Here is a 15082-nt window from a genome sequence, read left to right as displayed (position 1 = left end):
AGAATAACATTCCCAGGCATTCACTAGAAGCAAAATTCTCTGCTGTGCACTTTGCATGTATCATTCCACTTAATTCTTATAATGTGCCTATGAGGTGAGCACTATTATTAACATCTTTTTAAAAATATGGAAACTAAGATATGTAGAAGTACAGCAACTATCAAGGTCACACAGCCAAGAGTCAGCTGCAGACTGGGATTCACATTAAGGTCTATGGGACCACAGGGCTTCAGTTCTTAGCTCCTGTGTCATGATATCAGGCAAGGTACTGGGCATTGTGCTATGTTGGCAACCTAGATTTCTATTTTCTAAATAAATGGAATGCTCTTCTGCATCCCAGCTTATAAAGTTAGAGAGTAACCCTGTGCAGAAGGAATCTATGTCTCAGTTTATTATTGTCACAGATGCAGAATGTGACTTCATAAGTCAACCAGAATTCCAAAGGAATACAATTCTGTACAATTTGTTTGGTACAGGTAAATAAGCAAGGTTAGGGCAACAATATCCACAGAAGATGGCCTGACAGTAAACAAAAATGCCTCTGAATACTTCTCAGTTTCTGTTCTATTATTGCTCTGTTTGCCAAACTCCAGAATGCCAATGCTACATAACTACGGGGTATACCAAATTTTTCTTAAAATTGATTTCTGTTATAGAAGGATTGATTTTCTCTAGCCCATATGATTTTCAGAATGATCCTAAAAGATATAAGAAATTATAATTATATAGAAATATAATTTTTCTAAAAAAAGCACTCAAGCCAATGGGAAAACTAATCCAAAAAAGAATCATGTCAGGAAAATGTCAAGAAACAGCCAAGTCTACCAAAAACTGCTATGAAAACACACAATGGACCCTTAACAGAGAACATTTAGCTGGTTATAATCTCTATTATGAAAGATTGCTTTATTTTGTTGACATTCTGATATAAAGACTTAGTGAAACACTTTATGTTAAAAATAATAGCTTTAATTCTGGCTTAATAAACAAATTTGCATAAAAGACATGTCCTTTAAGAATACAATTTTTGAAAATTTAGTATGTGAAAGTCAAACGCACCTACCCTTAGGTTCTAGATCTCTGAATAAATGAAAATTCACTTGGCTCGGCATTCTCATTATAACCCAAGCCGTTACATGCACACGGGGTTCTAGTGGGCTCCAGCTGCAGAGGTCACAACTGGAGGAGGAGGAATTTAAACACAGGACAGGAAGGCCTCTTTATGGCTCGTGGAAGAGACAGAAAAGAGGATACCCCCTTCCCAGATTCTTCCGTCATTGGCAAAAGGAAGGAAACCAGAGTTTAGAGGGCACTGAAAAATTAATTTGATCCTTCTCTGTGATTGGTTGGAAAGTCTGAAGCCAAGGGAAAAAAAAAAAAGCTATAAAGGACAAATAATCCCATCCTGCATACTGAATGGCCTCTGGCTGGAAGAGAGGAATTGAGGGGAGAGAGGGATGAAAGGAGAGGTGAGAATTTGAGAAAAAGATACAGATCTGTGACTCCAGAAGTATCAAGAGAAGCTCTCAGATTTTTGGTCCTATGAGTAATGTAAATTTAAATATTTTAATAGAGATAGTTTTATTTTAAAAAGACATTTGTTCTTTCCTTGATACCCCAAACCCAGCTACGGGGCTGTGTTCTCCCCCTGCCAACTGGTGGAGCTCTGGCACAACTGACTGAGCTCAACAAGCCCCTTTTGGAGGCTGAAGCTGCAAAAGCTCGAAGGCTAAAGTCCCATCCAGTTTGGAAATCCACTGTCTCATTAATACAAATAAGATTTTGACAATATTTGAAATTAATTAATTCATTTATTTTGCATAAATGGTCAAGCAATGCCATTTTTGGAGAAGCTGTCAGTTTATGTGGTGATGAGATGAACCACAGACATCCTCATCCACCAGAGATTGTTTCCCATAAATGTAACAAGTAATCTGCTACACCTTTCAATCTTATAAGAGTCCTTATGTAACTAAGCAGGACCATATGGGGCCTTCCCGGAACAGACCCCTCACCCCATGCCTTCTGCCTGCCTCTAGTCTGTAGAAAACCTGTAGCATACCTAGGCTTTCTGCAAGTTCCAACGAGTAAATTTAATCAGAGAAGTGAGAAAATGCAGAAAGAAAGGAAAACAGTCAAACAAGACAAAATAATAATAGTTTAGCCATTAAACAAAGTCAAGGACCTTCAGTTCCTCCTCAAGGGCCATAGATACTATTCTGAGCCATGTCCTTTGAGCTGTTTTGCAGATACTGAAGCCCCCACCAGGTGGAAGAAGTTAACTGCATGCTGCCCTCAAGCACACAGACCCCAGACCAGTTGGAACCAGAGGATTGATGATGTTGACTCCCGATTACCTCACCACCAACCAATCAGAAGAAGGTCCACGAGCTGATTACACACCCCACCACCCGCCTCTCTCATCCTGTCGTTAAAAACCTTCTCCTGAAGCCTTTGGGGAGTTTGGGCCTTTTAAGCACTAGCTACCTGGACTCCTTGCTTGGTGCCTGCAGTAAACGCTGCACTTTCCTTCACCACAACCTGGTGTCAGTAGATTGGCTTTACTGTGTGTGGGCGAGCGGACCCAAGTTTGGTTCGGTAACACTTAGAAAAGCAATAAATTAGCACCACTAAAAATCTGATATTTACAGCTGTAATTTTACCCAAGGCGGTTGTTTTGATGGCACAGGATTGAGAGCGAGCCAGGCTATGCTGGATTCCAGCTCTCCTGGGCACCAGCTATGAGACGACAGACAGTTCTCACTGTGAAAGGAGGAGAAGAATGCTTTTTTGCAGGACTGATGTGCTAGGGTAGGTGCACTTGAGACTCATTCAATACGTGATGGCAATTATTATTACTATGATTATTTTAAAAATACCAAAAGCAGCTCACTCTTCATTGGCATCCTCTATTGGGGGATCATCATCCTCATCGTGAGTGCTGAAACCAAGCCTTCAACACACACCACCTTGTCCTTCGGTTTGTGGCTGGTTTGGCAAACTCTTGTGCCAGGTTCTCAGAACCTATTTCTCTTAAATTCTAACTGATGCAGTAAAATCTTTACACCATGTGTCAAGCACAAAATGCTTTTCAAGTTTTGAGTTTTACAAATTTATATAAGATGAAATGAAATATCCATCATCTACAATAAATTCTATTGTTCCCAGAAGGGACAGATAAATCTCAAGGCATAATTATACTCCTGCCTGCCGTGACCTTTGAAGATGCATATCTGCTTGAAAAATAATAGAGTAATTCCTCCTTAGTGAAAAACATTTGAGTTTCTATTTGAACTACGCTTTTTAAAAAAAACACCTATGGATACCTTATTTTCACTACGGGGGTCATCTTCAGTTTCTCGGGGCTTGATTTTTCTAATAGTCTAACAGAAACGATAAATCACATTTGGCCGCATATCTACATGTATCTTTCATTTATCAAATGAAATTATTTTCCCCATGTTTGTTTTCCAAGGATATGCTCATATTCTACCTAAACTTAGTAGAAAACAGACAGCAGCAGTTGTGAAACATCTGTGATTAATGCTCTCCTATGGAACAATACTTTTTTAGCAACTCCTGCTGTTTGTTTAAATTTGCTTAGGAAAATTAGGATGCCTCCCCGTAAATAGTCACGGGAATTTACACAACATTGCCAGCAGCACAATCCAATTCCTTTGAACACTTCCTGAGCACCTTCACCTTTTCGGAAACAAAGTGAGAGAAACCGTGGAGGGTATGAAGGAGAAGGAAAAGGTGGGAACCAGAACACGGGCAGGGGTGAGGGTGGAGGGACTGTAGGTGGGTGGGGGAGGGGAGGAGGAAGGAAGAAGGAGGAAGACGAGGGGAGAGAAAGAAAGAATAAAAATGGAAGCAACAAAAGCCATCCCTGCCACACTCTCCTTGCTCTGCAACTGGTTTTCCCCATGCCCACTCAACAAATGGCTTCACCCAACTTCAACCATGTCTTAACACCTCCGGACTCCAAAGATGAGCTCCTGATAATGCACCCCACGTTGTGTGTGGCTGTGTCTACCCAGAACTGAAAACTCAACAAAATCACGCTTGCACTCATGTCTTTCCTCCCCGCTCACACTTTTGGGTCCCAAATCTTGCATTTTTGAGAAACAAGATGAGCTTAGGGATGCTGCCCTCTCTATTTTGTATATAAACCAGAAACCCTCCTGGGAATCCTAGGTCGAATCACCATGCCCTAGAGGGGCCACAGCTGATTACAAAGTGGGGCGGGGGAAGGGGGAATCTTTCTCTGCAAACCTGGGAACCAGAGCAGGAGGTGGTGGAGCTGTTCTAGGAAGAGGGGCTTCACAAATGGGCAAGAAACTGGACTCAAGTGACCCCCTCGGCCCTGAAGGCATCACGGAGGTCCCACAGCATCGGGACACTTTGCTGTCAAGAAATAAGGTGCCTCATTTCCTGCCCTAAGAATTAAGCAACTGGTCAGCGCTCTGCTTTGTGCTTTGTTTTGCAGATTTCGCGTTAAAAGAAAATGAAAGAACAATCTTACCCATGAGGAATTTTGCTCAGCACATAATATCCAGTATAGGAGTGTTGATATATCTGAAACAGACCAAAAAAAAACAAGAAACAATAAAACAAGCATTGAGACAATGGTTGTGATTATGATATTTTTCAAATCACTGTGAATCCTAATAAACATCCCTGGACCAAAAGTAGTTAGTCAGGAGACCTGGCGGCAAAGTCTTTTATTTACTCAGGAAGTTAATTTGCATACCTTGTTTGTTTTATTTTCACCATTTGCATGTAGTTTACTGGGCAGCCAGAGGCTAGATGTCATCTCCATGACTACCTGGCTTGTGATTAAATCAGGGGCAGAGACTTCCAGCTCAACTAAATGTAGCACAGAACTAACGAGGACACTGCTCACTGGCGGCTGCCCGACAGCCAGCTGGACCCTGAAACTGTAAGACCCACGCACTGCTGTAAACTATGGGCGACTCTACCGTGTATCCTCGGTGAGTACTGAAGCCAAGATAGGCTTAACTGGGCAAACTCCTGCCCCCTTGGACAATTTGATGTGCAGGTTGTAGCTTCACGGAGTGGTCAATAAACTAAGAACTCATTGCAAGGGGAGCATGGCTTTCAAAACTAAGGTAACAACAACAAAACAGCATTTCCAAACTCCTGTAAACCCCAAACCTCAGATGTCCCTCAAACTCCTGAACCAGGAGAATACTCCCCAACCCATAAATGCAGTGACTACAATGCGAGGGATACCCCCAAAGAAGGGAGAACGTGGTCTCCATCCTCTCCAGCTTTCTGGACAGAGGCCCTCCCCAGGGTGTGGAATGTGATGGGTTACCCCGCAGGGTTGAAGTGAGAACCGTACACTTCACTTTCTTTCCTCTACCTGTGGAACTCTGGAGAGCTGGCACCCTGTGTGGGCAGATGTTCAGGCACTAGCATTTTGAAAGCAGCTTTCTGCAGATGACAGGTGAGGGACACGCAGCCGAGGAGGACAGATCTACTGTAGAGCACGTGTCATATGGATGCGTTTGGAACTGATGATGGAAGTGAATCTTCAAAAGAAAAATGGGTAGGATCTGCTAATACCTCTGACCCCCCCATCTAGTCTGGGCCCCCAGATTAATTTCTAGGAAATCAGAGTGGATCAGTTATTTGGAGAAAAAGGGCCCAGATATAAAAAATAAACAACAGCACTTAAGTCCCAACGACCTTTTGTTTCCAGTGATGTCAAGACTCCTGAACCAGACACATGGGGCCTGGGGTGACCTGCTGGATGGCAGGAGATAGGCATCTGACTGGGGAATTACCTTAAATACTGGTCTAATTATGAAGAAATAACCTCTAAGGAACAAACTCGTGAAGAAGAACTTCACAGAGCTGCCATGGCGATCTGAGCAGGACCAGAGGACCCTGACTGCTGTTTCTGCAGTGCTGCACGGCGATGCTCCCCCAGGAGAAGAAGGAAGGGCCTGTGGACCAGCCCCTGTGTCCTGAGCAGACTGATGCTCAGAGAGCCCCTCAGAGGTCCTTGAGCTTTGACTAAACGTCGCCTCTGTGAGCAGATGCCAGAGCAGAAGCTGGGTGGATCCGTCCCACTTCTCCACGGCGATGGCGTCGGGTGCTGCTGTGCTGTGTAGTGTTTCCGACCTCTCCTTCCAACTATGTGTCTTTTCATACTATGTGTCTCACTTTATTTTCACAGTAACCCCAGGAAGGCGAAAGATTACCTCTGCTTGTTGAGATAGGAAAGTGAGGTCCAGAAAGGGTAGAGGAGGGCGGAGGAAAGGCAAAGGGGAGGGGAGGAGTGGGGGCACAAGGAAGAGGAGCAGAGCAGGGAGGGTGGACCCTGATTCCGCACCCTTGAGTGCTGGGGGACTTAGTGACTCAAACAGATAGAATGTGACAGAAATGACGGTCTTAGGCTTCTGAGAGCGGGTTATAAAAGGTATCGTGGCCACCTCCTAGCTCCCTTTCAGATCACTTGCTCTGGGGGAGGCTGGCCACCATGGTGTGAGGACACTCAAGCAGCCCTGTGGGGAGGTCTGGGTGGTGGGGGGCCGAGGTTCTTCCCCATTCGATCACCAACATCCAGCAAGGAACTCAGGGAGCTTGGAAGTGGATTCCTCAACTGCAGTCAAGGCATCAGATGATGCAGCCCTGGCTGATAACCTCACGAGAGAACGTGAGCCAGAGATGCTCAGATAAGATGGTCCTGAATTCCTGACCCACAGTAGCCACGAGATAATAAATGCTGGTTATCTTAAGCCACTAAGTTTTGGATAGTTTCTTACACAGCAATAGGTAAATAACATATCTAGTTTAAATCCAAAGAAAAAAGATAGCTAATAAATCAGATGTGAGTACACCGAGTTACTGGGTTCCCTCCCTAAAAACTTTCAGCAACTTCTAAAACAAATAGACAAATTCCTTATCAAAAGAGTGTCAGTACAGAAGAAGTGAGGAGCTGGTGGGGGCGCATTATAGGCAAAAACACTTGGAGGAAGCCTTTGAAATTACCGCAGAGAACAGTCCAAAGCACTGAAGGTGACGGTGGTGGTGATGCTGGTGTTGAGAGTGGCTAGCATTTTGAAGCACATACTATGTACTAGGTAGCATGCCAACTCCTTAGCATACATGAATTCATTCAATCTGTATGAGGAAGGTATTAGTATTCCATTTTTAGGATAGGAAAATTGAGTCAAACGCAAGCAAGATTTGGCCTGAGGTCTGCTTCTCTCTAAGCACATATTGGAAATTGCCTGAACAAAGGGTACAGCTCTTAATTCTCAAGTTACAAATCCAAGTTGATTGTTGTCAACTGAAAAATCCAGAATATCAACACACATAATAAACATGCAAACTAAGGACATGTGCTGTCTTTCTTGGTCTTATTTAATCCATCTGGAAACAGTGATTTCAATTCATTCTCTGGTTATGACATTCCCAAACCCCTAGACTTACATCTTTGCATACCTCATTAAATATACCTGCAAATGACCCTGAAATTCAGCTTTGTGACTATCTTCTGAGTGGAACCAATGAGAAAAAGGAAGACAGAATTAAAATAACCTTATAAGGGCAATGGTAAGAAGAAGATGAGAGAGAACTATCCCTTTACAATTCTATGTCTGTACTCTCAGGCAAAAAGAAAAAAAAAGCATATATGGATGGGAAATGTAATAGAATATCTGGAAAACTAAATCACTAATTAGAAAAATTCAAACAAAATGAAAGAGAGTCAAGACGTAGCGACTGGATCTGCCAACTATGTATGGGACAGAAGCATTCCAGAGTAAATTGTTAATGCAAATGGAAAGCCTTTAACATGAAAGTGCAATTATGACTCAAGTGCTACTCAAAAAAATGGGGAAGTGGGAGGAAGATGCAAGGATTTTCTCATTGCTCCAAGATGAAACAATCAAATACCATTCTCTTCCACAAAATATTCCCTCAACCTGGAGCCAAAAGAACCCCAGGCACAAAGAAAACAACTTTGAAAGAGGACAAATTTCAAGTTTCATTTGCACGATGCCTTACCTCAAAACGCATTAACGATAAGCTATATCTCATTGAAAGAATTTGTTCCTTGGAGAGATAAAAGTCTTTTTTTTTTTTTTGTGGTCTCTATCTCTTATATTTATGCTTCTTTCTTTAAAACAGACTCTAAATACTTCTGATCATGGAAAAAAGTACAAAGAGTTGGAAGTTGGTAAGACTGCATTGTTATTTTTCTGTGAGTGGACTTTTAGAAGTTCATGAATGTAAGTTACTTTGGTTTCTTCCCACAGCAACAAACTGCTCTTGGAAAATGAATGCATGAAAACCTGTTACCCAAAACACCATTCACAAGATGGGAAGACAATTTCAGCATATTATTTTTTAAAATATATCATGCAACATAGTTGATACTGGCATTCAATAATTGGGAAAAAACAACCAGTGAAGGGCTTGTCTTGGGCTAAGGTCATATTTGGTCTGCTTCTAATGTTTCTGAAACATCACTCTGCCCACAGCTTTCTTTCTGATCCTCCCCTCTCATCACCCCCTGAGCCACACTTTTGATTTCTCTCCGGTCTTTCCTACCTCAGCCCCATCACGCACACTAACCCAGACTCACTTTACATCTTCTTCCTCTATGAAATCTTCCACTCTTGTAGTTTTAAACTATGATTATCTGAATATTGGTAATTTCACAGATCTATCTCCTCAACTGTAGACCAGTGTACCAGATTCCCCCCTTGACATCTCCATCTTATGTGTCACAGGCACCCCAAACTCAATATTCTCCAAGTTATCTCTTATCTACCCTCAAAACCTAGTTCTCCTTTGATACTTCCTATCCCAGTTGGTGGCTCCCTCATCCCCTCAGTAATCTGAGCTTAAAACCTAGTTTTTCCTGACTCCATCCTTTGCCTCCTTCCTCCTCTGGCTCAATTCAATCTATCTCCAAATTGTGCCAAATTAACTTCTTTTTTTTTTTTTTTTTTTTTTAATTATTATTTATTTATTTATTGTTTATTTGGCTGTGTTGGGTCTTCGTTTCTGTGCGAGGGCTTCCTCTAGTTGCGGCAAGCGGGGGCCACTCTTCATCGCCGTGCGCGGGCCTCTCACTATCGTGGCCTCTCCTGTTGCGGAGCACAGGCTCCAGACACGCAGGCTCAGTAGCTGTGGCTCACGGGCCCAGTTGCTCCGCGGCATGTGGGATCTTCCCAGACCAGGGCTCGAACCCGTGTCCCCTGCATTAGCAGGCAGACTCTCAACCACTGCGCCACCAGGGAAGCCCCCAAATTAACTTCTTAAGTCCTTCTCAAATCCATCACCCACTCCTCATCCCTAGGGCAAGCATCTTCCTTCAGACCTCCCCCCATCCTTCCTCTCCAGGACTAACCTCTGAGATCTTGACCCCATTCCCTCCTGATACCTGTTGAACTTTATCAACTCCTCTACCACGAATTACGTGCCTTATATTTTTCATCACTCCCTCTCCTTGTTCCTTCTCCCGAATCTGTAGAATTCAAATCTCCCACATTAAAAAAGTCCTTGGTCGTTCCCCCCGCCACCCCTCCGACTCCTTCTTCTTTTTAACTATCATGGCACTTCATAAGGAAAGTCTACACTGCTTCACTTTCTATCACTTTGAACCCACTGCATTATCCTCCCGATGTCCTCAAAGTGCCACCTCCAAGCGGATGTCCCACTGCCGTACATAATGATATCTTCCTAATTTCCAGCCCGCTTGCTCTCTCTGCGGTACGTGATAAAGGTGATAGGAATCCTTCTCCCTTCTTCATTCCATGGCAGGTCACTGCTTTCAATCTCCTCCTGCCTTCCTCCTTCCAGCCTCTTTGCCTTTCCTTTCTGCTGTACAGACCCCTTGAATGGATGCAGGCACCAACCTGCCACTCTTGGGGGTTTCCCTTGTTGGTCTACACCCTTGGTCTGGAAGAGCACATTCATTTCTGCTTTCTTGTGAGGCTTCTTACTGAATTCATATTTTTATGCTTGATCCATCTTCTGAGTTCTAGTCTCATATTTTCAGCTTGTGTTGGGCCTTTCAGCATAGATGCTTTTACCCAAAACTTTTACCCCACATTCAATATTTTGAAAACCAAATAAACTCTTTTCCTCCTAGAGAATTCTCTTTGATGTGCTTCCACTTACCTGGTCTCTCGGTAGAAACACACTGGAATTAGCTCCAACCATTTCGATTCCTTCCTTTCCTTCCTTTCCTTACTGTCCATGTACAGTTGGTTTCCGAATTTCACTGGACTTGTACCTTTGGAATGAACTTTAAATTCATAGCACGTTTTCCACCCTCAGTAACACTGCCCTAGCTTGGGATGCCTGAGTGGCCCCAGTGACCTTCCAGTTGACCTGCCAGCCTCCCGCCACTGCTCCTCCCCCTCCCTCCTTCCCACGGCCTCGGGACGTCCCTTCTTCACAGCGACAAGTCGGGAGCAGTGTGGCGGGTGTGGTGGTTCGGGACAGTTCTGGAGTAGGACACACCTACTCCTGTGGAGGCACTACTATTATTACACGGGTTTAGAGGAAGACACAGGATCAGTCCTCAGCCTGCTGATCACCCGAGGGGTGAACTCAGGAAAATTACTTAACCTCTGAGCCTGAGTGTTAGAGCTGTGAGTATTTGTTCAGGAAATTTAAACCACGAGAAAGGAATCAAGAATGTTCTTGTTTAAATTTTAAGGAGAATTATATGATCTAGTGACTAGCATTATGCAGAATCCATGAAACTCTTCTTTTCTCTACTCTTTTGGGCTGTAAGAAAACAGGAATTCCACTGAGAATGCAGAGTTGGAGCTAACCTATTTCAAGGGCTGGGAGAGGTAGGAAAACAACTGAGATTTTGCCCTGGGTGCCTGGTCAGCACAATCTCTCTATTCTTTAGTGTTCCAATAACGAGATGGATGGTCCCCTGAGGTGGTAAGCCCCCCAGCACTGACAGAATTCAAGCAGAGGCTGGACAGCCGTTGTGAGGAGTGCTCTAGAATGGGTGTGAAACGGAGCAGGACCCTATGGTCCTTGCCCCCCCCATGTCCACCTCCTGCCTTTCGTCTGTGGAAAAACTTTAGCCAAAGAATAAGTTTAATCAGAGAAATGAGAAAATGCAGAAACAACAGAAAAAAGTCAAAAGAGATCAAATCAGAATAGTCAGTAAGCAAAGTCAAGGACCTTTAGTTCCTCCTCAAGGGCTCTAGGTAATATTCTGAGCCCTGTCCTGTGAGCTGTCTTACAGATACTGAAACCCACCAGGTGGGAGAAGTTAACTACATGATGACCAGACGTAGCCATGACATAAGCTGCCACAGTTCCGAGAACTAGCCTCAAGGAAATGGGAACAAACCGACCCTGGAACTGAAGACTAACTGTACTTAAAACAATCAAGGTGACGTTGGTCAGAGCACCGCAGGACCAATCTCAATATGATGGTCAGAGCTGACTGCGCTGCTGCTTCATGTAGCCCCCTCCCTCGGCCTATAAAAGCTCTTGCCCCCTGCCTGTCAGTTGGGGGGGGGAGCCGGCCTTTGGACAGAAGTCCGCCCTCTCCCCCACCCCCACCCCGGTTGCCGGCCTCCAAACTATAGCAAACTTCCCTCTCCACCAACCTGGCCTCTTTAATGGCTTTTGAGCAGCAAGCAGCCGGACCCCACTTTCGGTTACAGGTGTGACCATCCCGAAGCAGATGCTCCGGGGCACATGCCTATCCCTTTCCTAGTTGATCCTATATTCTACTTACAGAGGAAATTAAACATATCAGAGGGTGCAGATGAGCTCAGAGTAAGATTCTCCCAAGCTAGGATCAAGGACACCACGGATGGAATACGTGGTTAAAGAAATAAGATATGGTAACGTGATGTGAACAGAGGCTAAAAGTACTGGCAAAGATTAACACAGGAAAAAGACAGACTGGACAGGGAAAGAAAGTGAGATTTGGAAACCGAATGGTAAAAAAAAAGAAGAAAAATTATCTGCATGAGATGCACGTTGATGAGAGAAAAAAAAATAGAAACCTGAAGGGAAAAAATAAAAACTCTAAAAGAAGTTGGAAAATGTGAGATTTCTTGGCTTTAAAATTGGAGAAAATAAAGTGTTTACCAGAGGGTCTATCTCCTCACAGTTTTAAAAGTTCTATTTCCCAAAGAGAAGGAAATTCCATTAGGTTCTAGCTGGCAATACCCAGCTCTACTGAGAATTAACACACAGCCAGTCCCCCAGGAGAAAGCGAGCCATCTGCCTCTCAAACCCAAGCCAAGGTTTCGTGGACCATGACAGATGCTTCATGAGAGTCATGCACTGTTCGTGTTCCTTTGTAACATTTTGTAAATGTTCCCTCAAAACCTTTTTGAAAACAGCTTTATGGAGGAATAGTTGATACATCAAATACTGCCCATATGTGATGTGTACAAGTTGATGAGTTTGGACACATGTGACACCTGTGGTGGCATCCTCACCATCAAGGCAACAGACACACCAACACCTTCCAGAATTGCCTTGTGTCCCTGACAACCTTTCAGGAAGGTGGTGAAGATCAAACAATTAAGCCTGAAGCCCTGGTGCCCCCTCTCAGTTAATGTGGGGAGAAGTGAGGTGAGGAAACGTACCCTCTGTTTTTTCAAAAACACGTCATGAATCGCCACATTCACCTGGTGCCTTCCTAAGTCTTGGTCTTGACACATTCTTCTGAGCAACCTGCACTGCTGCTTCCATCCAGGGTCACGATCCACGATCAAGGAGCAGCTGCCGTGCTTCCGAGAAGCTCCCAAAGACCTGTCTGTGGAATGGCTAATGACCCGGTGGGCCTTCAGCATCTGCCAAAGGCTCCCCTGACTACTCCATCCAGGTCCCTCTTTGAATAATTGAAACAACTGAGCACATCTGCAATATGTGATGAGACAGGAGCTAACCAGCTCGTAGGGTCTTTCTGGGAAGAAACGATGAGTATCTTGTCCAGAAACCCTTTCCCTTAACATTTGGAGAAATGGGCCCAGCTCAGAGTGCTGCCTTTTTTGAGGAGTGAGACCAATGGGTCAAAATACTCTAGAGAAGATGCCCAGGTTGGCTGGAGTCTGGAAAGAAAGCCACCTGAGGGACACCCGGAGCAGGTGGTCCGCCCGGAAGAGAGAAGATGAAGGGGAGCTGGAGGGCTGTCCTTACAGTTTTAAGGGGCTTTGTGAGTAAGTGTGAGCAGGCCTGTTCTCATTTACTACAAGAGGAAGGATAATGTTGACAAGGGCGCATGATAGGGAAATCGATTTCAGCCCAATGATGCTAACTTCTGGTGATGAAAGCTATCCAACACTAACAAGGCTTCCCGGTCCCATTACTGAAAGTACGGAAGCTGAATTTGCTGGGGCGTCCAGGTGAATGCAGCGAGTGGTGATGTTGAACCTGGTGACCCTAAACTTCCTCCCCATTCAGAGAACCCCTCAAGTCCCAGTGGGGACCTCGCCCCCTGCCCTCCCCCTCTCTGCTCTGGCTGGTGCTTACGTTTAACTGCGTCTCAGTGTAGGTGCTGAAGCCTGGATCTGGGAGCTCAAGCCTTAGCATGTCATATCTGACAAGCTCCTGGCTGTGACAGAGTCCCACGTCAGAACCCACGCTGCTTCCTTTCCAACATTCTGGAGAAATCTCATCTCCTGGCAGATTCAAGTCTCCGCTTGATTTTTTTTTTTTTTTAATTTTTTTAATTTATTTATGGCTGTGTTCGGTCTTCGTTTCTATGCGAGGGCTTTCTCCAGTTGTGGCAAGTGGGGGCCACTCTTCATCGCAGTGCGCGGGCCTCTCACCATCGCGGCCTCTCTTGTTGTGGAGCACAGGCTCCAGACGCGCAGGCTCAGTAATTGTGGCTCACGGGCCCAGCTGCTCCGCGGCATGTGGGATCCTCCGGGACCAGGGCTCGAACTCGTGTCCCCTGCATTGGCAGGCGGATTCTTAACCACTGCGCCACCAGGGAAGCCCTCCGCTTGATTTTTAATCTCCTGTTCCATTCACGTCTTCTATTGGGCTCTACCCCCAATGACCCAGCATCTTGCCCAAATATCTGACCTCCTGCCTGGTCTCTGTGAATTTCAAGTCCTGATGTTGATGCTGATGGTGATGGGAAGTTTCCTGAAGGCACCGGTCCTTCCAGAGAAGCTGCTCCGTCTGTCAGCACAGGGTCACGATCACCCCTGGGTTCTAATGACTGCATTTGGTACATATTTCCTCACCCTTTGCCAACTTATTTGATATCATTTTGTGAAGTCAAAGTTCTTGCTGTAATAATTTAAAAAGAAAATTTCTCTAGAGGGCCCCAAATAACTAGAAACAAATTGAAACATTTAGTAAAAGAAAAAAAAAGATGTTTAGCTCCTATGATGTAACATAAATGTTAGGAAATGACTCCATATAAACACAATGTCCTTTGTTTTCCCCTTGGTCGCATATGCCGTTCCCTCCTCATGATCTGGAACTCACAGTTCAGTGTAAAAATCTAGCAGGTGTAAAACAGAGCAGACATAGGGTTGCCAGTTTCAAACTACAAAAGTAATTAAAAGCCCTTAGGATTCAGTATTTGTATCTCAACTCCTCTCCTCCTGGAAGCACTGGTCTTCCACCAAACTTTCTAAATTTAAGAGAGCAGAGATGGTGGTTTCCTCTTGAACCTGCAGTCTCTTCAAATGTCTAGTTCTGCTCTGCGTACCACACCCACCCCTAATACGCCCTAATTCATTCTTTTGCGACCAATCCCCATTCATCTAACTTCTTAGTAGAGAATGTTTCTTTCATCCTCTGTGTCCTTCACACATAATGCTCTCCAGAAATCACTATGAGAACATCTGAGGATAAAAACAACATGGTTAAAAATGAGGATGCATCTAAATAAATATCTTAAATTTCAGAGATGAACAGTAAAACTTTCAGCTGTGATTCGGATCATGTTTCCAAATATCCATTTCAAGAGCATCTCTGACATCCAGAAATAGCTGAGTAATTTCTTTTTAATCATTTCCTGTGTCTTCACTTGGACATTTCAATTCAAGGAGCGCGTCCATGTGTCTTAAGCTCATCTTCTGAA

The 15082-nt window shown here is 44.3% G+C and overlaps 1 protein-coding gene across 1 annotated transcript in view; it reads right to left on the bottom strand.

Moving 5' to 3' along the window:
• DPP6 (dipeptidyl peptidase like 6) overlaps window positions 1–15082 on the bottom strand; it is a 792296-nt gene that overhangs the window by 224312 nt on the left and 552902 nt on the right. The window contains exon 6 of the mRNA XM_061198976.1: window positions 4526–4578. Coding sequence (XP_061054959.1) covers window positions 4526–4578 — 53 coding nt within the window. The remainder of the gene's footprint in view (window positions 1–4525; window positions 4579–15082) is intronic.

Source organism: Eubalaena glacialis, chromosome 8 (genome assembly GCF_028564815.1).
Source record: "Eubalaena glacialis isolate mEubGla1 chromosome 8, mEubGla1.1.hap2.+ XY, whole genome shotgun sequence".
NCBI classification, from domain to species: Eukaryota; Metazoa; Chordata; class Mammalia; order Artiodactyla; family Balaenidae; genus Eubalaena; species Eubalaena glacialis.
The sequence above is the reverse complement of the archived record's forward strand: the minus strand, read 5'-3'. Positions and strand labels throughout refer to the sequence as shown.